The following is a 27,639-nucleotide window of genomic DNA, read 5'->3' as shown; positions in this document are numbered from 1 at the left end:
TGCCTACATAGAAAAAGTTATTTTGATGTTAGCAGGAGACGCTTGAACGTGTGCCTTCGGCTGGATGCAGACGAAGCCTGCAATCATTTACAGGCATGCCTGTGTTCTACGAACACGCAGTACTTCCAGGCACTGGTTTGCACTTTTAGTTGAGGTGAGGCTACACGGGAAATTAGTGGAGCAAGTCAGTAATTTCTTAAACTCCACGGGTGGGAACTACCCGTGCTTGTACTCAGAAGCAAGTCCTCTTGAGTTAAGCAGGGTTTCGAGGGCAGCTGAAGCTCAGCCAACCTGGGTCTGGATCCAGCCCCATACCGTAGCACGTGATACCTGACGCCGTAATCAATGGGCTCCGGTGGCTGGATAATGAACTCTGCAGAGGGAGACTAAGAAGCAGCTGACACCTTGCCTGTCACCCGGAATACTGGGGGGAAAATGACACGTGTGTGTGTGTGTGTCCCTTCCCGGCTACACACGCGCACTGCGAGTGGAATACGGGAAACTGCGCAAGGCTGGCTGAGCTGCCCCAACGGGCTGGTTACCAAGAGGGATATGTAACAATACCGTACCGCCCTTTGTTATAGGCGGGAGCCTTAGATGATATACGGTAAACCTGCGAGCCTTCCATCGGCCCGCCATGGGCGTCAGAGGGCCGGATGTTTACAAGGCGCCACTTCCGCGCCAGCAACGTCGTCTCTATGGTCGGCGGCGATGACCGCCGAGAGGCCCCCGTGCGCCTGCGCGAGCCGGGCCCCCTTAGGCCGCTCCTGCCGCCACCCTCACCGTAGTCGGCTGCGTTGAGCGGGACCGGCTGGTGGAGCCGAGGAGCGCAGCAGCAGCAGCAGCCGCCGGCGCCCCGCCCCGTCGGTCCCTGTGCGCCACCGTGAGGGGCCGGGCCGCCTCCTCCTCCTCCCCCTGCCCTTCCCCGCTCCCCTTCCCCGCTCCCAGCCGCGCCGCTGGCTCCCCGGGGGTTCTGCGTCGGCAAATGGTTGGGCCGGAGGATGCCGGAGCTCAGGGCGGCGCATCCTTGCTTCCCTCGGGCCGGGAGAAGGAGGAGGCGGCGTCGCCGGAGGAGGAGGCGAAGGGCGGCAGCGGCGACGACGACGACGCGGAAGCGGACGGCAGCCGAGAGGGCCCCGGGGCCCGGCTGCGCTGCTACCTGGCCGGCAAGAGGCCGCCCAACGGGGACGCCTGCGGCGCAGGGAGGATGACCAACGGGGACGCCGGCTTCCTCCTGTCGCCGCCGCCGCCTCCTCAGGGGGGCACGTCGAGCCCCTCGGAGCCGCCGGCTTCGCAAAGCACGACGCTCCACAACGGCGGCTGCACCTTTTTCCTGCCGGTGGCCCAGAGCGCGGTTGCTCTCGAGGAGGAGCCGCCGCCGCCTCTGTCGCTGAAGAGCTGCGGCCTCGCCGCCGCCCCGGCCATGTCTCCCTCGCCCTCTTCGTCGTCGTCGTCCGCTTCAGGGAGCCCTTCTCCGGCTTCCGAGGAGGCGGAGAGCCTGGCCTCCCCGTCGGCGAGGGCTCTCCCGTGCCTGCCCTCGCTGGCTTTCATGGACATCAACCTCAACTCCCGCAACACCTTCGAGGTGAGCCGCCGACGCAGCGCCCCCGAGCATTTGCAGCCGCAGCAGCCGCCTCCGCCCGCCCTCGCCTCCGGCGCCAATGCAGCTGCCGCCGCCGCCGCCGGCTCCGAGCAAGGGGACCGGGCGAAGCGGCTGGGAGGCCTCGCCAGCTCCAGCTTCGCCGAATTCTTCACGAGGTGAGTGACTCACGCGGCCGCTCCCCGGGACTCCTGCGGGGAAAAGGGGCTGCCGCATGCGGGAGGAGAGCGTAACCTTGTAACTTAATAGGAGAGAAAACCAGCCGGAATCCCCCTCCCCACCCGCTCTGGAAGCGTGCTTTGAAACGGTGCCGGAGCTGTCATTTTAAACCTTAAACCTCTTGCTTGAGAGTTGTGGCCATTACGGTCAAGGTGTCTTGACTCTGTATCCCTTCAGATCAATTTCCTGCAGTGTACTCTCCCAGGTGTGCTTTTTTGCCCATCCCTTTCCCCTGGTTAGTATAATTGTAGCTTGGTATATCGTTAAGTCTTATGAAGCTGATCTGCAACAAGAACTCCTTTTTAAAAGTTAAAACGGTTGTGATAACACTTTTGGAAGAGGAAAGTAGCAGTGGCCAAGGTATGCTTAAGCACCCTTTGTGATGGACCTGTTTTTGATGAGAAGATTTTAAAGACGAGGGCTGTGTGTGTGTGTAAAGAACCTTAAGAGAGAATTTGCCCTTGTCTTACTGAGCTCATGGGTAGCCTAAATCCAAAGTGTGGTCAGTCTGGCATAGTGGTTAGAGTGTTAGACGAGGAAGGGGGAGACCCTGGTTCAAATCCCTGTTCACCTAGTGACCTCTGCTCACTGGGTGACCTTGGGCCAGTCACCACATCTCAGCCTAACCTACCCTGCATGCTTGTTGAGGATAAAATGGAGAAATGGGAGAGCTGTTTATGCCACCTTGAACTCTTTGGTGAGGTATGAATGTAATGATGCAGTAATAAAAAACTTTTTTGGGGTATCTTATTTAATGCTTATACATGAAGGATGACATTTTCTATGATGCTTTTGTCTCTACTCAATTGAATCTATTTGACTAAGCATGCAGAAGCATTTTATGCTTTTCAGCTTCACTAATCTATTTTCTGAACTGAAGACTACCATGTCAACAAGAAATTGTGATAGCGTTCTGTGCAAGGTAGTTGAGTCTCAAGTTGTTTGCTTTACTACGCATATCATATTGAATACTAAAGCTGCCTCTTGTTGCATCTTTTCTCCTGTGTTTGATTAAATAGTTGTCTAGTTAGAAAAGAAAGGGAAACAATTCAGCATAGTGATACTGTACAAACATTTATATATTGCTCTTTAGTAAAATATTGTTCTCAGGTGTCACAAAAGAGGAATGTATCATGTACTTGTCCAAGTGTACACTGCTCTTTGTGAAATCTTTAAAGGACATACCTTGATAAACAGACTCATAGAATCACAAAAGCTGGGAGGGATCACAAGGGTCATCTATTCCAGCCCCCTGCAATGCAGAAATCTTTTCCCCAAATAACTAGCACATATTTGATTGGGCTTGTCTAGTGCCTTTGCATTTTTCTGCTGTGACTATCCAAGAACAGTTGAGTAGCCACTGGGAGCAATGCTTATTTTGTCTAGTTAAAATGCTAATGGCATTCTAATAACTTCCTGCCTTGTGCATATTTCGTTGTATAGCAATTGATTATTTCCCCTTAATAATCTTTGCTGCATGTGAATTTCAAAACTTAACTTTATTATTTTTATAATAATGGAGAAGATAATGTTTCCTTCGTAAGCCAGCTTTCTTTTTTCCCCTTTCCTTTTCTGCAAGCAGAAATGAGATGTTCCAAGTTGAACAACTGTTAGCCAAGAATGAAGTAAGGTTTTGTGGCTATGTTGTAGCCTGGACTTGAAGAATCAACAGATTTTTATACATAGCTGGTTTCTCTGGTCACAATGATGGAAGACTTGATTGGTATTGGGATTGTTACAGTGGAATGCAAGTAATATACCATTTTAAATTATTCATTTCTCCGAAGGGGTTTTAGTTCTCTCATCTGCCAGTTTTCAAAAAACATCATTTGCTTCCTGGATATTGAAACTATGTCTTAGTACTGATTGTTTATGGCAGATACTCGATGCTGATTTTAGCATTTTGGTGTTATGTGAAATAATGTTAGGGATACCTTATTCTTTTCCACATACTGTGGACTCTGTGTTACACTTGTAAGGCATCTGACGGGGTGCAAATTAGTTCCCTCAAACTTAGCATGACTGAAAGGGCTGGGAGGTGCTAGAATGGACAAGCCCAACTGAATAGCCCACAGATTACAAACTGTTATGTCATTGCCCTGATAGGATTGGTGAAAGTGTTGCACACTGACGCTGCATCATAGTGTTGGGTAACCATTAATATCATTCTGTTATTTACTGGTAAGTTTTTCTAGTTTCTCTCTGGCTTGGCTCTCACCACACCTCAAATGTGTTTGAACAGCTACTCTAGTATTAATTACTGGTTTGACTTTTCCTCTCTGCCTGAACTGAACTGCTCACCGTTTCATAATACAGCTTTGTGTGGTAGAAGAAGGTGCTAGTGCACATTTCCCTAGATGCCATTATCTCTTAACAGGCAGTTGTAGGATTGTACTGTTGCTATCCCTAAACTCTATTCTGATCTACTTTTTAGTACTTCCTTCAGTATCCTTCATTGATGTTTTCTGATTGCATTTCCTGAGTATAAGTAAAGTTATGATGATAATTTATTGGGGAATTTACTCAGATACCAAAAGTCTGTGTAAATATTGGGTCTTTAAGATTCTAAAGCCATCACAAAAGTTGGTTGTTCTCATTCCTCATTTTGTATTCAACAATTTTTTCATGCTTTTTATAAATAGAGGTGATGTCAAGCAGTTTTAAGCTTTGTTCATAGAACAGGAAGAGATGCTATCTTCTATTGAATCTCTGGGAATAACTTGGAACGCTCTTTGCATTTTCTTATGGCTATCTTTTTATGGTTGTGACATGCTGACTTGGTTCAGATGACACAGTAAACTATGGCTTACTGAGATCGCCCAGACACCCAGCGAGGGGTGTATACTCACTGCTTTTCCCCAGTTTTGCACTACACCAAGTTAAGTAAAAGTTTGGCTTAACGTGTCACCTGAACCAAGACTTGCACTCCATGTCTAACCTTGAACTGTAGCCGGGGTTTGTAGAAAATGATTGCTGTGGGTTGGTTTTTTTAAAGTCCATAAAAATGGAGCAAATTTATGATCTGATGCTTGTGAAACTGACAGAATGAAACTGACGTAGCTACAGATAAATATTAGGCAAGCTTGGCAGCTAGGGTAATTCTCTGATGCAAATTACTGTATCCAAATTACCCCAATTTGTATAGGAAGCATCTTTCAATTCAAAATATTCAGGGAAAACTCGCATCACTGTTCTACCTACAACCAACCACATTCCTTTTGGAGTTTTTTGGTCAACTCTGAGGAGACATGGTAGTTCAGAAGCTTACAACTAACATGATGTAGAATAGGAATACATTTGCTTGAGTTACAGCTTGTTAAGTGATTCACTGATAGTGCTTCTGTGTAAGCGAGACATGCAACAACATAATTGTAGTGTGGAATACTCCTTTTCATTATTCTAGCCACTCTATTCTGTCTTGTCTTCTGTTTTCTATCCTCTCAATAGTCAAGGCAGCATTTTGTGGCCATTGAGTGTGCTTAGTCCTTATTGAGCCGTTTGTGAGGTTCCCTCCTCATGTTTTTTCTTTTAAGTTTTTGTACTTCTGCAAACCATGTGGTTTTTCTGAGTCCCTTGATACCTCCCTCTTGTGCATGGGTGGAGCTATGTTGATACTTGCTGAATTTTGTAAATGTAAGTGGTGGTCTGACTTATAAAGAAGATACAATATATCTAGGTTAATTCATTTGGTTAGGTCAGTTTTACAGCTGAAAATAGAGGAACAAACCTACCAAATACTGTATCTGCTGAGTCCGAATTCTGGAATCTGTATTGGAAGCTGGTTATCTCTGACCCATGCATTGTATTAGTGGTGGATAATAATTCTCTGTCCCTGGAGATTGACTGGTGAGTGTCTCTCAAGCATTCTTCCTAGCAATTGCATTACAGCAACTTTAGGGGTCTCAGGTTCCGAGGACACGAGCTTTGTGCCACAACCCTATTACTAATTAAGCACTGGGATTCCTGGTACAGAGACTCATAACAATTAGGATGTTAAAATTAGGACTCAGTGAAATAAGTTATATTTCAGTATTTGACATTTTAAAAAGCCATTGAATCTTGCTCAGAAGCTTGGGGCATCTGTGTCTCAGTAATGACATTGTATTTTGATTTCCAGAGGGTTAAGTATTGTATTTTGAATATCTAAAAATCTGAAAATCATTGTTGGGGCACTTAAAGTATCCTGCCATGTGAGCACTGATTGGGGCAAGTGTTTTTACTTTTTAAATTGGCTTACACTTTTCTGATTTGACATCAAGCTTCTTCTTTTCAATACTTTTATTGAACATTCAGTATTAATCACACAGGGCTGCACATTGACATTTTGAGCTTATGAACAAAAAAGACCAGTGAGTAAAGAAAAGCAGAAATGGCTAAATATAAGCGTTAAAAGCTACAGTATGCTTTCTTGGACATCTTATGAAGACTGTTTCAAACAAAGATATCATAATATATAAAATATATGTTTTTTTTTTATACTAGCTTATACCTTTCCTGTATTACTGTGAAATCTGTAACTATGATTTCAATCCTAAACACAACCTGCTAGGGAACAAACCCTGTCGAACATGGTAGAACTTCTGAGTACAACATGCAAAATATTTAATTTCCCATTGTTCACTTTTTAAAAACATATCTATTAGTTTTTAAATCTATAAGACAACAGAGAAATACACAGAAATGTGTTCTAAATAGGCTTACCTGCTTTAAATGGAATGGGTGAGAAATTGTTTTCCACATTCAATTACAGGCTTGTATGAGGATAGGACTCCACATAACCTACTTGAGAAGTTGTTAAACTTGAATGTTAAAGTAGTATAATGTGCAGTGGCATGTTTCACTGTGCTCTAGCTTGTAGTTGTGGTTCTTTGGGAATCTAATTCTGTTCCAATTAAAACAAATTAGAATGACACAAATAGAGGCAAAAAGCCACAATTTATTTTCTTGGTGGTCCCCTGCGATTGTACACTAACATTGCCATTGTTAGTGTAGTTCTGGTAGCAAAGACGGAATGAAATGTTTTGAAATTTAAATTCGTATTGCTCATAGATGAAACTTTCTCCTGGTATAAATGTTTCTCTTTCCTATATGTGCAGGCAGTACTTACCTGTGTGCTGAATTACTGTCACAGTATTCTTTTCACCTTTGTTTCAACTGGACAATGCCCTGGCCTGCCAGAAATTCAGTGTACGTGTAGGGGGTGAATAATAGGAGCTATGAATGTTTTCCCCACCCTGGGTCGTCCCCCCCCCCCAACTCTGCAAACTTTAGTTAGTTTAAAACTAACTTTGATTTTCTGTGTAACTTTTAAAGGATGTGTGGGGAACCTGTGGCCCCCAGATGTTGCTTAACCACAACTCCCTTTATCCTGGCCATTGGCCATGCTGACTGAGGTTGATGGGAATTAGGGGACAGGTATCTGTTGGATCTAAGTTCCCCACACCTCTGTTACATGTTGGTGAGAGTTGTTTCTCTAGATCTGCAAGTTACTTGTGTCTTTAGTTCTGTGCACAATTAAGTAGAAGCAATGCATAGGACTGTAGCTGATGACTGTAGTACAACAATGGGAGTGTCTGAAGATGTCATATACTATTTATTGTCCCTGTGATGCTCACCTCTCATTTACTCTTCTTCCACAATTTGTCCATCTCTCCCTCTCCCCCCCCATGCCCCCTGCTGCAGCAGATACAGTGGTACCTTGGGTTAAGAACTTAATTCGTTCTGGAGGTCCGTTCTTAACTTGAAATTGTTCTTAACCTGAGGTACCGCTTTAGCTAATGGGGCCTCCTGCTGCCGCTGCACAATTTCTTTTCTCATCCTGAAGCAAAGTTCTTAACCCGAGGTAATATTTCTGGGTTAGCGGAGTCCGTAACCTGAAGCGTATGTAACCTGAAGCATATGTAACCCGAGGTACCACTGTATAGGGGATGAAGTGGCAGCCTTGAGTGTGGGGAGAATAAACTGATAAAAATTGCTTAACACTATTGGATACCATGCTTACAATTGCAGATATCTAAGGACACAAATCCACTTTCTTTTTCAGGGTAGCATGGAAAATTTAGCAAAATGGGTTCATTATGTATGAAAATTTTGTTTTGTGATGCAGTGATGGCCTATTAACGTGATATAAAGCTTAACTGCATCTGAAGAACCAGCTATGCCTCCTTATGATGTGCATTGGTGAAGGCAGGACTTCTACCTTAACTACTTTAGAGGTGCATTAGGGGCATACTTAAGAGCTCTTCGTCACTTTCTACTTTGACGGAATGTCTCTGCAAGTAATTCTTGGTGATAGTGTTTGAATGCAGGGACAGAATTCTCTGCTGTGTTTCTACTTTTTAGGCTTCTTCCTGTGTTTCCCTTTTATCTCTGATGTTCTAAAGAAGTAATGTAACAAGCACCAGTGTAAGTTTCCCTTTAGAGTTAGACAACAGAAAGTAAAATACCAGTGATGGTAAAATACTCTATGGTTTTATGCAGTGCTTTTTTCTGGGGGACACACAGGGGTACGCATACCCCTAAACATTTTGTGAATCTTTGTACTTTTGTCCATTTACTCTGTTTATTTTTCCTGATTTGAACTATAAAATGGTGATTTTCTTGAGTCAAAATGAGAATACCCCTAAACATTTTTTTTAAAGAAAAAAGCACTGGCTTGGTTTTATGTATTTTTTTTTATTGTAAACCGCTTTGCTGTTTCTTCGTGTGAAATAGCAGTTCATACATCTTTTTAAAAATAAAGAAATAAAATAATTTGTTACCAGTTGGATACTTGTAATGCGGAATGGTACCGTATTTTTCGCCCTATAGGACGCACTTTTTCCCCTCCAAAAATGAAGGGGAAATGTGTGTGCGTCCTATGGGGCGAATGCAGGCTTTCGCTGAAGCCTGGAGAGCAAGAGGGGTCGGTGCGCACCGACCCCTCTCGCTCTCCAGGCTTCAGGAGAGCCCCACCCCCAGCCCCACAAGCTCGGGGGAGAGCAGGGAGGCGGAACGCCGCCATCCCATTGTCCCCAGACCTGGTTTGGGGGCTGGCGGCGGGGAGAAGCCTGCTCCTCCCCATCGCCAGCCCCGCAAACTCGGGGGATAGCGGGAGAGGCGCGGCGCACCTTTCCTGCTGTCCCCCGACTTGGTTAGAAGGCTGGCGGGGGGAGAAGCCTGCTCCTCCCCGTCGCCAGCCCCGCAAACTCGGGGGAGAGTGGGAGAGACGCAGCGCGCCTTTCCCACTGTTCCCCGACTTGGTTAGAAGGCTGGCGGGGGGAGAAGCCTGCTCCTCCCCGTCGCCAGCCCCGCAAACTCGGGGGAGAGTGGGAGAGACGCAGCGCGCCTTTCCCACTGTCCCCCGACTTGGTTAGAAGGCTGGCGGGGGGAGAAGCCTGCTCCTCCCCGTCGCCAGCCCCGCAAACTCGGGGGAGAGTGGGAGAGACGCAGCGCGCCTTTCCCACTGTCCCCCGACTTGGTTAGAAGGCTGGCGGGGGGAGAAGCCTGCTCCTCCCCGTCGCCAGCCCCGCAAACTCGGGGGAGAGTGGGAGAGGCGCGGCGCGCCTTTCCTGCTGTCCCCCGACTTGGTTAGAAGGCTGGCGGGGGGAGAAGCCTGCTCCTCCCCATCGCCAGCCCCGCAAACTCGGGGGACAGCAGGAGGTGCAGCGCGCCTTTCCCATTGTCCCCCGACTTGGTTAAAATGCTGGCGGGGGGGGGGGGAGAAGCATCCTTCTCCCCGCCTCCAGCCCCACAAGCTTGGGGGACAGCTTCCCGCCCCAGCCCCGCACCTGGGGGGGGAAATAAATTTTTTTTCTTTATTTCCCCCCCAAAAAACTAGGTGCGTCCTATGGGCCGGTGCGCCTTATGGGGCGAAAAATACGGTAGCTTAAGTTGGACAGACTCCATGTGTCTCTTTCAGTGAACAGATAAACTGGGAGTAAGAGCCACTATTCTGACAATGACAGCCGTCTAGTTCCAAGGTAGTGATGAGGCTGAAACTAACCACAGGATAGCATACCCACATTGCCTAAATGCATCTGTTAAGCAGGTGGCCCTTTTTTGTCAATTGCATTTTATTATGTTTTGAGAAGGCTGTGCTGACAATTCTCTTTTGGGGCAAACTTGAAAATGAGAAAACTCAGTGAGATGAGAAGCAGGACTCATTCCATCAGCTCTTTTGAAAGGCCCCTGAACTGTTTCCATCTGGTTATAAGAACTATTAAATTTTAAGAATTGGCAGCTGAGTTTGCTTTTTTCCTCTTTCCCTTGTATGTTGTCAGCCTGCAGTGCAGGCAGGGTCTGTCTTATTTAAACAGACTGTATATGCAAGCCACTCTAGGAGTCTTCCTGACTGAAGAGCGTGGTACAAATGCCCTTAGTAAGTAAGAGAGGAAGAAATAACCTCATCAATAAGAAATAGCACACCATTTAAGAGGGTACAAATGGACCTGCAACATTCCTATTGTAAGGCTGTTAAGTGAAATTAGGATTGCCAACCCTTGCTGGCAGCTGCTTTTTCTTTTCTACATCTAACAACCCGCTCATTGGGTGACATAGGGCACGGGAATCAACATGACCCCCTATTAATGTTACCCCTGCTCCCCCCCCCAAATAATTTATGGTTGTTAAAGGTGCAGGAGCAGAGAGACCGGGGCTTTTCAAGTTAACTGGCAAGCCTAAAGAGTATCAGTGCCAGAGGGAGAAGGAAATTCAGCAGATAAAGCAGACTCAACTCCCTACATCTTCTTCCTTTTTTTCCTGAAGGTTATCCTTCAGCTTCAATAGCTGCCCGGAAGATACCCAACTGCTGTGGTCTTTGGAGATTTTCTCCTCTTGCCCCACATGCCACAACTGTATGATGTTGTTCTCTCTACATAGAAAGTCAGCATGTTGAAGAGGGCTAGGCTACAGTCTCTCCCCCACCCCCATACTTGATTTCTTTGTGGGACAAACTTATTACATGGAAAAGCATACTGCCATGTCTCTCTCTCTCTTTCTCTCTCTCACTCACACTCAAACTGTTCATTCAGACATAGCCTTACCACTTTCCTGAGAACTAGGCCAGGGAACTAGGAAAAAATAACATTTAAACTGCACATTCAGGCAGTTTAGTGCTGTGTTTTGTTAAATATAACATTGCTTATTCCTCTTCTTGACTTTGATCCATTACAGGTGTGGGGCATCTGTGGCCCTCCAGATGTTGCTCAACTATGGTCCCCATCAGCCCTAGCAACCATGGCCAATAGTCAGGGATGATAGGATTTGCAGTTCTGCAACCTCTGGAGGGCCAAAGGTTCTGCACACCTGGTCCTGCTAGTTAATGTTATAACAGAGAACCACAACCACGGCTGCAGATTCAGCTTCACTCATCTATTCTAACCTAGGTTAATGCACATTTTAAGTGCCCGCTTTTTACGGTTCCTTTGCAGGTGCTTGCCAGGGCAAGTGAGTGGGAGGTTAATTCTGGACCATAACCTTGGATTAGATGGAGCAGAAGCAATGTTAACAGCAAGAATAAAACACTCTGAACTACTTCAGCTTTGTGAAACAAAGTTCAAATAGCTTCATTATGTGTAAAAGGTGACTTTGTTCTGTGTGTGTGTGTGTGTGACATAATACTTGTACCTTTGGAACCAAAACTCAGGTTAGATTTAGATGTGACTTGCTCTACTGATTTCTTAACGACAAACATGTAAGCAGTTCCATGGTGCTGGGGACTAACACCTAAATGTGGCAGAAATTGTCAACCTGTACATTTTGATTGTTCATTTATAAAATAGTGGGTTGGGTTTTTTTTAACATAGTCCCCTCAAGATGGCTTACACGGTACAAAAACAGAATGCAAGAAGTTTACAATAGGAGCAGCATTAAATATTTCATACGTTGGTCACTTAAAACAGAATACAATTCATTCACCCCTCCATGACATGTCATTCTTTCCCACCAAACCATAGCTTTTCTCCCTGCAGAGTGTTCTCTAGGGTTTAACATGTTGCCTCACCTGCATAGTGGCAAAGTAATATGTGTTGTGGGGCTTAGAAGCTTTGGGGCAGGGCAGATAGTGACGACTGAGCTGGAAAAATAAGCCTCATGTTGCCATTGTGCTATCAAGATTTATGTCCATTTACCAGTGCCTGGATTGGCAGCTTAGATACGGCTGGGAGTACTGGTCTGCATAGAAAGAGCAATATAGCACCATAATGGCTGCTTATGCATACTTTCTTCACCTTTCCACTTTCCTCCCCCTCCTCCCATGTTCATGCGCCTTCCCTGGCTTCGTATCTGCTGCCAGTGACAAGAGAAATAAAGGGAGGGGCCTGTTGACACCCAAGGCTGTGCAGAGATGCCACAATGGTTGCTGTTTATGTGGCCAGGTTGACTTTGATAGGTGACGATACCCTGTTACAGGTGCTACAAAATGCATTATTTGGACCTGAAATATTGGGGGGGGGGGGCGGGTTTGCTTGCTTAGTTGGGTGACTAACATGCCAATGCAGTGGCAATTCTTTTTATAAAATTTAAAAATGTTATACTCTGCGTCTGCTAGAGCAGGATACCTTTAGTTGAAAGTTTCTTAAACGCCATGACGGTATTTTGATGTTACAGAAATGGCAAAGGTGTGCCTACATTTTCATAGATGGTGAAAAAAACCCATGCTTTCTTGGTTCACCTCTTTCTACCTAGTATAAATGCCAGTTAAATTACTATTAGACGCTAAAATAGCTAAATCAAAACTACTTAATCACTGGAGCCCATTCAAATATAAAATGTTCATGAGAGCAGAACAGCATTTGTTGCATCAACTTTAGCTCTTCCAGCCCTGAACAAAATATATGGACTGTATAGCTAGGGTGAGATTGGATGGATTCACCAAGGTTTATCGTTTGTATTCTGTGTAGGTGACAGATTTCCCATCACTGTCTAGGGGTTTTTGCAGTGAGGGATATTCCTCTCATGGACTTGCTTGGCAGGCTTCTCTGCTGTGGTTGCTTCTTTGCGTTACAACATTTGTCCTCCTCCCACAGAACTGGAATGTGTATTTTCACTTTCCAATAGAAAATTATGGAAGGAAGGCTTATGCTACTATTGTGTACGTGTTACCTATTTTTTGCCAACAAAAAGGAAGCAAGAAGAACAGCCCTGTGTTCTCAGTTGGAAAGGAAATATAGTTCATAAAATTAGTACTTGTACATCAGCCTTGTGAATAACTAGCAAGCAGTGTTTGAAACTCCCATTGTTCTTGGCGCATTTTGCAACTGGCAATTTCATTAGCATGATCAGTTTCTGAGCTCTGGGCGCAATACTGTGCCTAAGATTTCAGATTAAAACTGCAGTGGAAGGAAAGGAGGACCCTTTCCTGCCTCCCCAATTCTAGCTCCTCTCAGAAGACTGGAGAAGAGACCCTCTTAAGAATATTAGGGGGGTGGGCAGGGGAAGGACTAGACCATGTGAAAAATGAACATAATATTTTAGCTGCAGTTCATTCATTTTCAGCTTTGTATTCTTGCTATAAAAAAGCACTCCTAGATATTCTGGGGGAAGGCTGTTGCTGCTCACACAGAATGGGAAATTGCTCATCAGGCATAAATGCTTCCTTGCAGAACCAGGTAGCCAACTAAAGATACATAACCATATAACATTGATTACACAAGCTCAATTTCATGTCGATACAAGTGCTAAATACTTGCCAAACATTAGATTACTGTTTCTCCCTGGAACCTGTCCACCCCCCAGACTGTGCATGGATTATTTTTGCTGCCATGCCCACACATTTAAATCTTACAGAAACCACAATCAAATTTCAGAATCTAGTCCCAAAAATATGGTATTTATTATTTAAAGATGGTTAGGCAAACTGGTACTTGTTTTTTTACTTGTGCATGTCTTCCTAGCCCTTTCTCTGCTAGAATGTATACCTTGAAGCAGAAAAATACACTGAAATATCACTATTTATGTTTAATGATAATAGGCTTCACTCTAATGATAAAGGGCCTCCCTTCAGCAAGATGCTATAAATCAGAAATCTTTAACAGGGAGGCCATTCTTTCTTTTATTTTGCAAACGTGGACCAAAAAGTAAGAGTAACTGCTTACTTCAATATTACTTGGCTAGGAGATGGGACTTAGGTCAGTTTTCTTGCCAACTCCTTTTCCTTACAGCACTCCATACTCTTCTCCCCTTAGACTTGTTCTTCCATGGCTTGCCTGGGCCACCCACCCACCTCTCTCCTCTGACCAGGTAGCATTGGTGTGACGTGGGCTGCAGCTGCAGAGCAGGATAGTTGATGTGATGCTCTCTTGTCGTGTCCTGACTCCTTCTCCACAGCTTACCTGGAGCCCCCAGTCACCTACCTCCTCCTAAATGTTGTGCTGTTAACCAGGCCTGACCAAGGGAAAGTTTAAAAAATATTAATTTCATAAGTTTTGACATAGCAGTCTCTTTCCCTCTCCTTACCCCCCCACCCCAAAAAACAATCTGTAGAAAGTAAAAGGTAAAGGGACCCCTGACCATTAGGTCCAGTCGTGGCCGACTCTGGGGTTGCGGCGCTCATCTCGCTTTATTGGCCGAGGGAGCCAGTGTACAGCTTCCAGGTCATGTGGCCAGCATGACTAAGCCGCTTCTGGTGAACCAGAGCAGCGCACGTATACTTCGTTTACCTTCCCGCCGGAGCGGTACCTATTTATCTACTTGCACTTTGACATGCTTTTGCTAGGTTGGCAGGAGCAGGGACCAAACAACGGGAGCTCACCCCGACGCGGGGATTCGAACTGCCGACCTTCTGATTAGCAAGTCCTAGGCTCTGTGGTTTAACCCACAGCGCCACCCGTGTCCCACTCTGTAGAAAGTAGCTGTGATTAATTGTTAATCTTGATATTTAGGTTTAAGAAATTGACATCAACTCCAGCAAACACACCTTCAGTTTTAAACTTCTTTGTGCGTTTTTTAACAGGAACTTCTTTGCTAAAAGGACAAAGGAACTCAAACCTGCTGTCCACAGTGCTCCTGGCTGGAAGTTGTTTGGAAAAGTCCCACCGAAAGAAAACGTACAGAAAGACTCCAAGATAATTCAGCAGGTGAGCATCTGTAAAATGATATGCAAATCTTTTCCCATTTTGTCCTTGGAATTTCATAGAGCAGACTTCTGTAAGGTAGTCCTGCTTAATGTTAATTTATTTACTAGGGACTTCCACTCCTGCTAGTGTTGCTTGCCTACCCTGCCAACCCCCCTGTCCCTCACAGGTCCTTCAGCCCTCCCAGACCCCTCACAGCTACTTCAGCTCCCCACCTGCCACCCCATTCCCCAATCTTCCTCTCCCATGGTTTGCCCCAAACTCTCCTCTCCCCCACAGTCTGCTGGAAACTCTCTCCTCCCCACCCTTTCACAGATCACCCCAATCTCAAGATCCTGCTGCTCTGCCCCTTGCAGAGGAGAGGGGAATGAAGAGGAGAAAGTCTTTCTCCCCATGCTCTGTGACACCGGCAGAATGAAGTGTGCGGTTGCCCGGGGTGAAGAGGAGAGTTCTCTTCTTCTCTCCCCTATTCTCTGCAGGTAGCAGTGGGATCTTGAGATTGGAGCAAGTTATCTGGGGATGTGGAGTGGGGAGGTTTCAGCGAATTGTGGGTGGTGGTGGCAGCAGCAGCAAGGGTGGGGAGCATGGAAAGACCTGCCTGCTTGCTCAGCTGGGCTGCTTGCACATTCAGACCCCTGTTGTGGGTGCAAAGAAAAGGTTGGGTGCCGGGTAGTGACACAAGGAGCATGGAAAGGTCTTCCTGGGCTACCTGCCTGCTCGCTGTGCTGGTCAGCCCACTCACACCCTCAGCCTGCCTGCTTTGCTGGCTGAATCTGCCTGCTGTTGCCGTGTGACTTGCAGCATGGCCCCTTTTTTCCTTACAAAAACAGTATATAGTAAGATAATCATTTTTACCCTGCTCTGAAGAGTTCCCACAGTACCTAAAACCTGTGCTTTTTTTCTAAAAGAAAATGTTTAGGGGTACTCTCATTTTCCTACTCATCATGTTGAAATACTGTCCCTGAATAAGGCCAAACTTAGGTTCACAAAATGTTTAGGGGTTTGTGTACCTCCAGAAAAAAGCACTGCCTAAAACAATTAAAAGAAACTGCAGCTAAAACTTTTCAAGAATAGTTTTGAGTATATGTTTGCCTTAACAAATGGATGGAAATGTAAACAGAAGTTGCTAGTGCTTTGTGGCGGTCACTTGCAGTTGAATAGTTTACTCAGAACCCAAAAAATATTTAGTCTGCATGCATAAGAATAATAAACTTTCTGTATCTGTGGAGGTGGGGAATAACTAATTTGGATTAGATGAGTCATAAAATGATGTGGCAGGGGTTCAAATTATGGCTTCAATTTAAGTTTAAATAGGGTAGTTCTTGCATAAATGTACAAATAATTGCACAGTTGTTGCTTGGTAGTTGCTTGTGTGAATGTAGTCCGTTGAAGAGATCTATTGGTAGAATATATTAAATCAAAGTAATTTAAATCTGCAAGAAAAGAATGGCTTTAAATTAGTTTTCCTATTCTGAAATAAATATATTTCCTGAAACAACATGCATCTTAGCTTGTTGCTAGAACAGAGGATGCTATTCAACATTAGTTATACTTGGACCCATTGTAATCAAATATGTTGCCCCTTCTGAGTGTGACACTCATAGTCTTTATGCAACCTAGAAACATAATCCAAAATCTATACTTTTTGCGCTGCAGAACAGTATTGGTTTAGAGACTAGGTACATTTATAGTCATCTTGAATCAAAGCCTATTGAACAAAGAGGGTTTTTGGATGGGACTGGACTGTTAAGAACTTTGTCTGGAATTTTGTAGATGTGTACGCTGGTTGTTATTAGGCAGAAGTAAATATCTGTGGTGTGTGTTTGGTAGTCCTAAATATTCATAATTTGCAGCTGAACAAGTTGCAGAACTCAAGTAGTCTGCTTGTTTATGAAACTTGTAACTCACACTTCACTGGCTGGCTGGTATTGCTACAAATATTACAAAACTACCAAAACAATAAAACAGCAGTGCAGTGCAAGATAAAATGGTTAACCAGTAAATTTAACTGCAGTTTAATTGTGAGCTTAACCTTGCAGCAGCAGTTAGAGGACACACAAGAAATGCAAGATTTCTCATATGGGTTTGGTGGATGATACTGATGAGCTATGAGTTGGCTCTCATGAAACCTAGAGCCCTTGACAACTTCCTGATCCCAGTCGGGAAGGAAGCCAAAAATATGACTTTGTTATTTACAGTATTTCATCTTAGACATTTTGCATTATGGTTCATTCTTACAAAGAAAAGCAACTATTAACTCCCTCACTCTCTCTCTGTGCTAAATGGGGGCAAGTTTTTTGCACGTAGGCTTTAAACTACATGCCCTTTCAGATTTCACTGGACTCCCAACTCCCATGGTCTCTTACTTTTGGCCGTGCTGGCTGGGGTTGATGGGAATTGGTGTCCAGCACCCCTTGCTCTATGGGTTTTATTCGCTTTTGCCTGTGATATCCCATTCACATATGCAAGCTCTTGGCACAAATACCCATGTTCATTCAATGCTTCATGACTTAGTGGCTGCAGCGTTGACTAAAATTGTTCCTCTGTCCTGGTGTAGTGAGTATCTGCTTGTGGGACTGATTTGGCCCACCAGGGCTTCCCTTTTGGCTCACAAGGCTGTTTTGACCAACCGATGCCCAGCTGCCCTGGTAAGGCGGATCATTGCTGTGTAAGACTCTGCAGCCCAAATGGGAAGATATGGTGGAGCAAATCTGGCCTGTGGACCAGAGGTTCTAAAGCCCTCAACAACTAGTTGATTGTCAGGTGCTTCAGCACTGCACTTGGCGATGTGTCCATCACCTGATGTCATTGTGACATCAGAGTGACTGGTAGCTAATTTTGGGGGTAAGCATGGGATTGTAGGGGGAGGAGAGGAAAGTGAAGTTCTGTTGTGGAAGTGGATGTCCCACTTGTGTTCTGACAGTGTTGGATACAATCCTTTGTCTGTAATTCCTGAAAGGAAGATAATCCATTATTGTGTTCAAGCAAGGTGTCTCTTACCTTTGCATAGAACTTCAGGAATGGAGAGAATGAAATTCATGTTTTAATCTCTACTGCCAGTCAGTGTTTCAACTTTTGACCCAGTGTTGCTGTGTTACTTTCCATACAGCACTAAGGCAAATTTGACTGTTAAACAACTGTGTATTGGATGCATACCATTGAGACGTGCAACTTGCTTTCAGCTGCTAGGTTCTTAAAAGCAATGGTTATGCTGTTGTAAATGTTCATTTTGTTCTTAAAAAAAATAAATTGAATAAAAGCAATTGGTAAAGTGCATCTTCACTTGTGAAAAAGCCAGAAGATTTTACTTGAATCTTACTCTGAACCATTTCCCCATCATCCATTTTTAATAGCTTCGTTTGAAGTTTTAACCTCAATACGTTATTCATACTATGGTCTCATTTCTCTGTGAATAAGCAAGCCATTTACTGTTACCTTGCACTTGAACCCTAAATCTAGTAAATCTATATATAGTAAGATATTCTAAAATTAAAAGCTGAAGCTGAATACAGACACTATGAAATTAACTTACATGCAGAAGTGCTTTAGTCGTAGAAGTTAATATTTCAGATATTGAAGTTGGATGTATTTATCATTGTGATGGATTTTGTTAATTGGATTTTTAAATCTCTGGCACAACACATGTGGCTATATACTGTCATTGGTAAAAAAAATAAAAGCAGTAGTAACATTTTTTTCTGCACCATAAATGTGAAATGCATTTTTTGTACTTAAAAACAGCAAATAATACATAAGTTTTATGTTTTAACTTGCATATTGTTCCTTTTGTTCTAATATTTTCTTTAAACAGGAGTATTACATTTTCTGAATGCATGGCTTAAAAGAGTTATGCATGTGTCTTATGCTTTGTGTAGTTAGAAAGCGGTTTATCACAATGACAATGAACTCAAAAGTCGTTGCTTTTGGAGGCAGAGAAATTGCTCTTATGTAACTTATTCTCTTTCAATCCAGACTCATTGAGACTTCCAGGGTTTCTGGGAAAGCATTCAGCTGACTTCTAGAAATAGTTTCGTGTTTAGAAAATAGTGAATCAAAATGCAGAACACTTCTGTGGAATGTGAATGATTTCCTGTAGAGTAGCTGTCAGTGAGGGTAAAAAGCATATTACCATTGACTAAGGCTGCATTCCTAGGTACACTTACTTGGTAGTAATCCCCAGTGAAGTCAACAGAACTTACTTCCAAAAAGGCATCCTTAGGGTTACACTGTTTATGATTTGGACTCTTGTAAGTTTACAAGCAAAGCTACAGAAAAATCAGTTATATCAGAGGTCTGGTCATGTTTCAGTTGCTTTGCTTCAGGATAATGGTCAGGGTCCAGGGTGCTATGAAATTAGTTTTGATCACTTCTCCATTCCCACTTCCTCCTTTTATTTCGTCTGTTCTCCTTTCCTCATCTGTGCTGCATGACAATTTTTAAAACAAAGAACAGTTTGCAATAATGTCAGAAAGGTTGTTCAAAGAAAATAATAATACAATCCCAGTGGAACATCTGTATCACTCACTATTTGCATGAGACTAAGCAGCTATTTTGATCTCCACTGAAGAATCAGGCAGAGCAATCCTACGGTTAGGTAGGGAGGAGCAAAGGTGGAGGAACTGCCAAGCCTGTGCCAGCGGAGCAAAATAAGTGTGTGTGTGTGTGTGTGTGTGTGTGTGTGTGTGTAATCTGCAATCTGCATTTTCCTTCCCCCTGTATCTTTCATCTTTTAAAACTTTGCTTCCCATTGGTTTTCCCTCACTCCAGCAACATGTCAAGCAGGGCCGTCTTAACCATTGGCGCTAGGGGTGCATGGCACCCGGGCGCTGAGTTCTCAGGGGCACCAGGCCGAGAGTCCGGGGCCAAGCGTTGGAGTCCGGGGAAGAGCTGCTGACAGCCGAGCAGAGCAGAGCCTGTCGGAGCACCACGGGGTCTTCTGCTGCGGGCGGCTCTTTCCCGGACTCCAACGCTCGGCCCCAAACTCTCACCAAGCCGCTTGCGGCGCTCCAGCGGACTCTGCTCTGCTTGGCTGTCGGCTCTTGCTCCAGCTACATGGCGGCTAACTGTTTCGGCACCGTGCCCAGAACACCGCATGGAACCCGCACCCACCTTCATATGCCCCACAACCGTTCTAAAGGTAAACAACTATTTCTTTAAAAAAAGGTCAACAACTTTGGACAAGCAAAGGTGCCGGGCGGATCTTTGCACTCCGGTGCCGCATATGCTTAAGATGGCCGTGATGACAAATGGCAGGTCTGGAAGTGGTTGCTCACGAGTAACCAGGCAGGACTCCGACCTGTCTTTTACGGGTTTTATTGGTGCAAACTATTTACAGTGCAGAACCCCAAAGTTCATGTCCGTCTCAGTCACTTGCAGATTCCGGGAGTGGCCCCTTCTGGTTTCTCCCCCACCATAAGAACTTAGACACCCCAAATCTCCACCTTCCCTCCTTACGTTTCACCCCTCTGCGCAAGCTGGGCAACGCAGTTGCATCTTCGAGCCCTCCCCTCACCTGGCTACCCCCTTCCCGCTCTGCTCCACTGGAGGTGTGGCTTCCCTCGCTGCTGGACAAGGAGCTGCTCCTCAGCAGCGTTGGAGGCTCTCTGTATTCTCCTGCCCCCCTCCCCTGTTGTGATGGCAGTCCCCTGACATCAAGTATAGCACACTTTGCTTCCCCGACACTCCCTTGAAATACATACTCCTGCTGCCAGAGAACCGAAGGCAGAAGAGTAACAGCATCAGTGATTTCATTGATTGTAACAAGGTAGTCTCTCTTTGCCTGCAGAGAGGAAGATCTGGAAATTTTTATGGGCTCAGATCCCTCCCAGTGTCCATAGGATTGTGCCCTTTAAAAAAACAATCAGTATATTATCTGGCAGGAAAAAAGAATACATTTTTCTTCTTCTGCATAAAACCACTTACTTCTAAATACTTGTCATGGTATCAGCATGGATTGAAATATGTGATGAATAGCAACATTTCATGTTTTTTTCTCTATCTGAAAAACTTATGTGATAGGCTGCATTCTTTAAAGTGCCTCATTAGCAGTTTTTGTTTGGGATAGGAATAATTGCAGCTCCTAAAATCAGCAATGTTACTTCCTTTTTTTTAAAAAAAAAAGCTTGTCTTTTCTCTCCTTTTTGCTCACCACTTCCTTTTATTTCTCTCACTGTCCTAGTAATCTCTCACTATACATGTGTATGAAATTTTAAAGTTCTTTAGCAATCTCTAGAGTGTCAGGCTTCCTTAGAAATTGGTTTAAAAGCAGCTGAAAGGTAATAGTCATAGGAAATTGGACAGGGTGTCTGTCAGTGTTCGAAACTTCCATTGTTCTCAGTGCATTTTGCGACAGGTAATTTCATTAGCAAAAGCAGTTTTTGAGCTCTGGACACAATACTGCACCCTGAGATTTCAGATTAAAACCGCAGAGTGGAAGGAAAGGAGGACCCTTTTCTCCCTCCCCAATTCTAGCTCCTCTCTGAAGACTGGAGAAGAGACCCTCTTAAGAATATAAGGGGGGTGGGCAGAGGAAGGACTAGACCATGTGAAAAATGAACATAGTATTTTAGCTGTAGTTCATTTTCAGCTTTGTATTCTTGTTATAAAAAAGCGCACCTGGACACTCCATTGTTGCGCCCATAACCTAAATTTAAGGTGCTATTTGGCTCCTAGCTTTCATATCTCAGTTTCTAACACTGCAGGGTGTCCAAGGGTGGTTTGAGCTTTAGTTTATTGAATAGTGGTATTTCTAAAAAGCAATATGATAAGGACACATTGGCTTGCTATTTAAAGAAAAACTCGGTCTTTCTGTCCAAGCTCCATGGAGTGTCTAAAATAGCTCAGCAAAGGTGATGTTAATTGACACTTTCCAATTAAATTGTTTGGAACATTCATATTGATCCTATGACCTACGGTATTCTGTAACATCTGTTACCCATAAATGAGTATGGTTTATTGCCTGCAAACAATGAAGATCAGCGAAAGTATGTTAAACCAGCAACTAAGTATGTTAAACCAGTTAACGAAGTTCCTTGCTTGCTAATACAACCTACTACGACACTGACACAATGTGGGGAAATGTTTATCCCATCAGAGAGGTGCTTCCAAGGTTATGGGAAAAGATTCCTAGATAACATGGTGCGCTTGGCGCGTGAGCTTTTGCTATCAAGATTCCTGGTATCTTAGTTAAACTACCTATCCTATGTTCATAGACTTTTTGGAATAATGTTGCCATAGTGGGTGGCCGATCTGTCACTAGATCTCCCAAGGACAAATGGAACTGGAGAGAAATTTGCTGGGCCCTGGAACGCTGCTAGTTGATTTGCCAACCAGTGTTCATACTGAGGTCATTCGCTTTTTCTGGAATGGCGAACCTCTCTAGGTTTGAAGTATACGTTTGGTCACCTTGCTATTAGTTTGGCAGGGTTTACATCTTATTCTCAGTAGTCCCTGTTTCTGCCCCTCCTGATACGTGAAGACATAATATTAGTCAATTTGTACAGCCTTTTCAGTACTGCTTCAGGTGTTACGCAGTCTGTTTTTGTGTTAGTTACCGTATTTTTTGCTCTATAAGATGCACCAGACCACAAGACGCACCTAGTTTTTGGAGGAGGAAAACAAGAAAAAAAAATATTCTGAATCTCAGAAGCCAGAACAGCAAGAGGGATTGCTACATAGTGAAAGCAGCAATCTCTTTTGCTGTTCTGGCTTCTGGGATAGCTGCGCAGCCTGCATTCGCTCCATAAGGCGCACACATATTTCCCCTTACTTTTTAGGAGGGAAAAAGTGAGTCTTATAGAGCAAAAAATACGGTATGTAGGGAGCAATCTAAACTCCTCCCTGGCACGAAAGGGGTTTTATGGAGTGGCAAGACCACCACTGCATCTGCAGCTGTGCTGCGCATGGGGGCGAGCAAGCAGATTGCTGTGCCAGTCTGGAGCTGGAGCAGTGACCAGGCCCACATGGGGCCCAAGTCCACTATGTGGCATCAGCAGGGATGGCTTGGGATATACCGTATTTTTCTGTGTATTACACGACCCCTATTTTTGGGGACTCTAAATTGAGGAAATGGGGGGGTGATTGCCCAGAGTTGTTGAGCTTCTATGGGGGGGGTGCCAACGATCGTTCACCCGCCTGACCGTCGCTGCCAAACAAACGCCTCTACGAAGCCACCGATCGCCTGCTCGCTCGCTGCCAGCAGGCCTTGCTGCACCATCCAATCACCCACCGAATCACTGATTGTAATCTACTGCTTGCAGCCACTAATCACATGTCCCCCTCTGCACTATACGTGTATAAGATGACTCCCAATTTTTAAGAATTAATTTTAATATGAAAACCTTGTCTTATACACGGGAAAATACGGTAATTTATCCTGGACAGCTCAGCTCGACTGCTTTCACTCCAGAGGCCGTGGCCAGTGGAAGGCTGGTAAGAGACCAGCAGCCCTGTTGGGAGGGGTTTGATTTGGGTGGAGGTGCATTTGCCCAATCCAGCCCCTGCCAGCCTGGCCCAAAGGAGGTTTGAATTGCTCTGCTAGTTTAGGACATTGGTCCCTTGATGCATCTTTACTGCTGTGCCAAATGCTTCATAAACAGAAATGAATGCTAAGATAGATCTGAATTTAAACATCCAAATCATTTCCTGTCGACTTTCTTCCATGCTTAGTCCTCGTGGAACCATTCATTTTAGCTATCTAAAACATATGCACCTCACTAGTAGAATTAAAACTAGTAGAATTTACATATAAGCTTATCAAAAATACCAGAGAGAAGCCAAATGTATGTTTCCACAGATGTTACCTTTTAGAGTGGGCCTTTCTAATTGAGAAGATCTGAAGACTGCTGGCTAGGGCATGACTTGGCTATGAAGGCCGTAACAGATTATTATTTTTGTCCTCTTTACGTATTATACAATCTGTGCCTTAAACACTCGGTGGTTTTTTGATAGAAGCTTTGAATTTTAGCTTTTAATGTAGAGTATGGGTATATGCCCAATGCCTCAATCTCAATCTGCATTGGAATTGAACACGAGCATGCTTGAAAAAGCAGTACGCACTGGTGGTCCATATAAACTGTAAAGAAGAACATAAAGTTTGCATGCATGTTGCTGTATATTAATGACTGTCAATTGTTTCTCTAAGGATTTACTTCTGTTTTTCTCATTAGGATGAAAGTTCTGGCAGTGTTGCATCAGTATCTACACTCAATCTATTAAACACAGGGGTATGAAATTTAATATTTTTCTATCACCTTATATGCCATGCATGGGATCTTTTTAGCAATCATTGAATTAGATGGCATATCACATAATTGTAGCATGAGTTAACAGTACTAACTCATCAAGTCACTGAATACCATTATTGAAAAGCAAGTTTTACTCATTTCCCTTGTTCACAGTTTGCAAATTTGATATGATTTTCTTTGTTGTGTTTCTTTCATTTGAAAATGTATCCAGATTAATTGTTGCAGTTGAATGAAATATTCATTCTTGTTCACTTAGCGTGTGGCTTTCAGCAATTTTTAAGCAATAGTCTACAAATGTTTTCAGCAACTTCACTGACGTCTGGCTGTATAGTGAAATTAAATCATAGAATCATAGAGTTGGAAGAGACCACAAGGGCCATCGAGTCCAACCCCCTGCCAAGCAATGTTAAAGGTCAATGTTAAAGGTCGCCATTCCAAGTGGACTGGTGAAGGAAAAATATGCCAGAGTTGAGCTTGGCAAAGGCTGAAGCTATATTATAGTGCAAGGAGAACTTCCTTAAAAGCAAAGGACTCTGTTTTTTTTTCTTGACTAGCTTACTCATAGGAAGCTCTTATCCATGGAGCAATACCATTGTATTAAGACCAACTATTGCTCTCTGTTCTGCCACTATTATCTATGAGCAACAAGCCTTGGTGCTTTTCTAGATAACTGATTAAATAATGAATACGCCATCTAAATTGGGGGTGCGATCAACTTAAAAAATGTGTACCCCTCCGTTCTCTTGTTCACTCAAAACTCAGGGTGGCTGTAGATCACTGCTTATTAACATGTTAAACTAAATTCTCTTAGTATCTTGAACCTTAATCCCAGCCCAGTCTAAAGTAGTATGTATTTGAAAAGCCGATTTTCAGGCCATCTTGACTAATGAGTCATTTAGATGTTATTTCCTCTTTCAACCATTTAATCCCCTAGTTTCTAACTATTCATTTGTTTAGTAGCTTTGAATAGGGAACAGCCTGCAGCCTGCAGTAAGAATATTGGCATTTGAATGGGGTCATGTCGGATAGGAGTCCTATTTTCTCCTCTTCGTCAAATACACTACTAGATCAAAGTGTCAGGATCCCCATCTGTTAGTAACCTAATTGGACACATGCTGAGAGAATAAAAGAATATTTTGGCAGATGTAAGAGAGCTCAGATTGTTGGAGCTGGTCCCTTTTCCCCCTTTTCTTCCTGTTTATCTTGGTTATGTTAAGCATGTTTTTCTGCCTTTAAAATATTTGAGTGCCTTTCTTTGAATTATTATTATTATTATTTGCTTGTTAAGGCCTTAAGGGTTAAAAAAGCGCAAATGTTAACCCTAAAAAAATGGAACACCCTTTCCCCCTCCTCTGTGTGTTTTGTTGCTGTGGGGATGGGGGTGGAGTGGGAGGAAGGATGGCATTGAGTTGCAGTGCCTTGTGAATCCTGACACTTGAATCTATTGGAACTTGATCATCAGTAGCACTGAAATGATATTGTTTTCTTTAGAGAGAGTGGAAATGCTGATAGGCTGACTCTGCTTCCTCATCTTTCATTCTCTCCAATTTCCCTTTCTTGGGGTGCTTGTATGTCTGTTGCCATATCTACTGCCATTCACACTCTGCTTTTTCAAATTCCTTTAAACCTCTTTATAAGGCTTGCTTTTTAATATCTTCTGAGTTGCCTTTGCTACAATGTATCAGCAACTCCTCTCTCTGATGGAAATTCCTGAACTTAAAAAGGTGCACCTCTATACACTGGCTTTTGACACTTGATGTATTTTTAGGACCCAGGTTATTCTGTAATTTTAAGTTGTTTTAAACTATTTTTAAACATTGTGCTTTTATTATTGTAACCCACCTTGGAACAACAACAACAAGCTAACCCTTAGGTTTGGAGTTCTTATTTGTTAGTGGCAAGGTAGACTTGTCAAGAACAATGAAGCACTTGGGTTTCAGTTTGATGAATATAACATGTAGTGGATTCTGCACTTCATTTGAACACAGTCTTTGTTTCGTATCCCAGAGAATGATGCTACTTACAGCAAGGGGGGGAAGTGAGTGACATGGTGCCCCTACCAGAGATTGTCTAAAATACACTTTCATAACACTATGACAAAGGGTTTTCTTCTTTGCTTCCCACAGTTATCTTGGGATCTCCATTTATAGATTATCCTGGTTCAATTTATTGGGTGGATGGTCGGAATTATCAAGAGACTAGACAGAGTTGGAGAACTCTGTTCAGTTGGCTGGGTATCTGCAATCTGATGCTAGGAATCTATTTTCTTCTTCAGTGCAAGGACCAGGAATAGTATTTTATCAGGCATCTGAATCTTACAAAGCACACACATTTTTTAAAGAGTGTTGCTGCCTGAAAGCTTATGATTTAATAGACATACCACCAGAGGAAAAAGCGATGGAGCAGGGAATATGTATAGAACTATCAGATGTTTAAAGTTTTAATGAAGAAAAATTCCCAACCCAGTTGGGGCGCTTTAAGATCAGCCTTCCCCAACCGGGTGCCCACCAGTGGTTATGCAAGCTGGGACTGATGGGAGCTTTAAATATATGGAGGGCACCAGGTTCGGAAACACTGCTTAGGATGCTGTTACATGCTTCTCAACTGAACATTTGGGGCAGCATCACACATTATGCCGTGATTACCCTGTTACACTAGTGTTTCTCCCTGGAAACATATAACGTGTGAATGATATGCTTTAAGCCGATGCATTACATATTTTTTGGAGCTGTCATAATAGTCTGATATGGTTAATAACTGGTGCACTCCAGATATGTCGGGCCACAACTCCCATCAGTTCCCACCAGCATGACCCAAGTCAGAAATTATGGAACTATTATAGTCCAAGTATCTAGAGGCCACCAGGTTGGGAAAAGCTCCCCTAAGGGAGGCATAAGGTAGGAATAGTCAGTTTCTTGCCGTGCATGGTTATCTTCATAAGAAACACTGAATTTCATCTCTCTGGTATTCCTTCCATACCTCACATTATGTCAAATAAGGTTTGTCAATTGGCAATCCAGAAACTCAATGTTAGGAACATACAGTAGTTATTTTATTTTTACTTTTAGTCCATGTACATAAAGTAGCCTCTTGAAATGATTGCTACGCAGGCAGTTGAGGTTCATGAACATATTTGATATCTCCTTGGCTGGTGTTTATAGCCAAGAACAAGTCACAAGGCAACAGTGTTAACTTTAATTTTACACAGTCAGAAATACACACAATTACTCAAATGGCAAAGCATTCAAACAAGCTTGCTTTCAGTTTGTCACATCACAAAATAAACAAGGATTTAAGTGTTCAGAGTCTTGCATCCCTTCCTTGTCCTTTATGCATTCAGTACTGGCACAAGGAAACTCTTGTCCAAAATGGCATTCTTAATTGATTTTCTATCTTACAGACAGTAGCAATTGTCAAGAAATTGCTGTGTGCAGGAGGTACCTGTCTCAGCTAGCCTATCTAAAAGTGCTTTAGCAAAGGTTGAGTGTAGCTGGTGTTTGCACTGTGCAGGCACAGAAACTGG

General features: G+C 43.7%; 1 protein-coding gene across 4 annotated transcripts in view; it reads left to right on the top strand.

The window, feature by feature from the left end:
- Positions 1 to 493: 493 nt before the first annotated feature.
- Positions 494 to 27,639, top strand: part of TBC1D12 (TBC1 domain family member 12) — a 45,104-nt gene continuing 17,958 nt past the window's right edge. For 2 of the 4 annotated variants that reach the window (XR_014512080.1, XR_014512081.1), the window contains exons 1-3: positions 494 to 1,758; positions 14,751 to 14,874; positions 24,039 to 24,095. Coding sequence is in view for 2 of the 4 variants with exons in the window: in XM_083443675.1 (XP_083299801.1) it covers positions 986 to 1,758; positions 14,751 to 14,874; positions 24,039 to 24,095 (954 nt within the window). In the remaining 2 variants the exon portion in view is untranslated. The remainder of the gene's footprint in view (positions 1,759 to 14,750; positions 14,875 to 24,038; positions 24,096 to 27,639) is intronic. The other 2 variants (XM_083443675.1, XM_083443676.1) reach the window with 2 other exon arrangements.

The sequence above is a fragment of the Podarcis tiliguerta genome, assembly GCF_965153285.1.
Source record: "Podarcis tiliguerta genome assembly, chromosome: 5".
NCBI classification, from domain to species: domain Eukaryota; kingdom Metazoa; phylum Chordata; class Lepidosauria; order Squamata; family Lacertidae; genus Podarcis; species Podarcis tiliguerta.
Note: the sequence above shows the minus strand (reverse complement) of the source record. Positions and strands in the feature narration are given on the sequence as shown.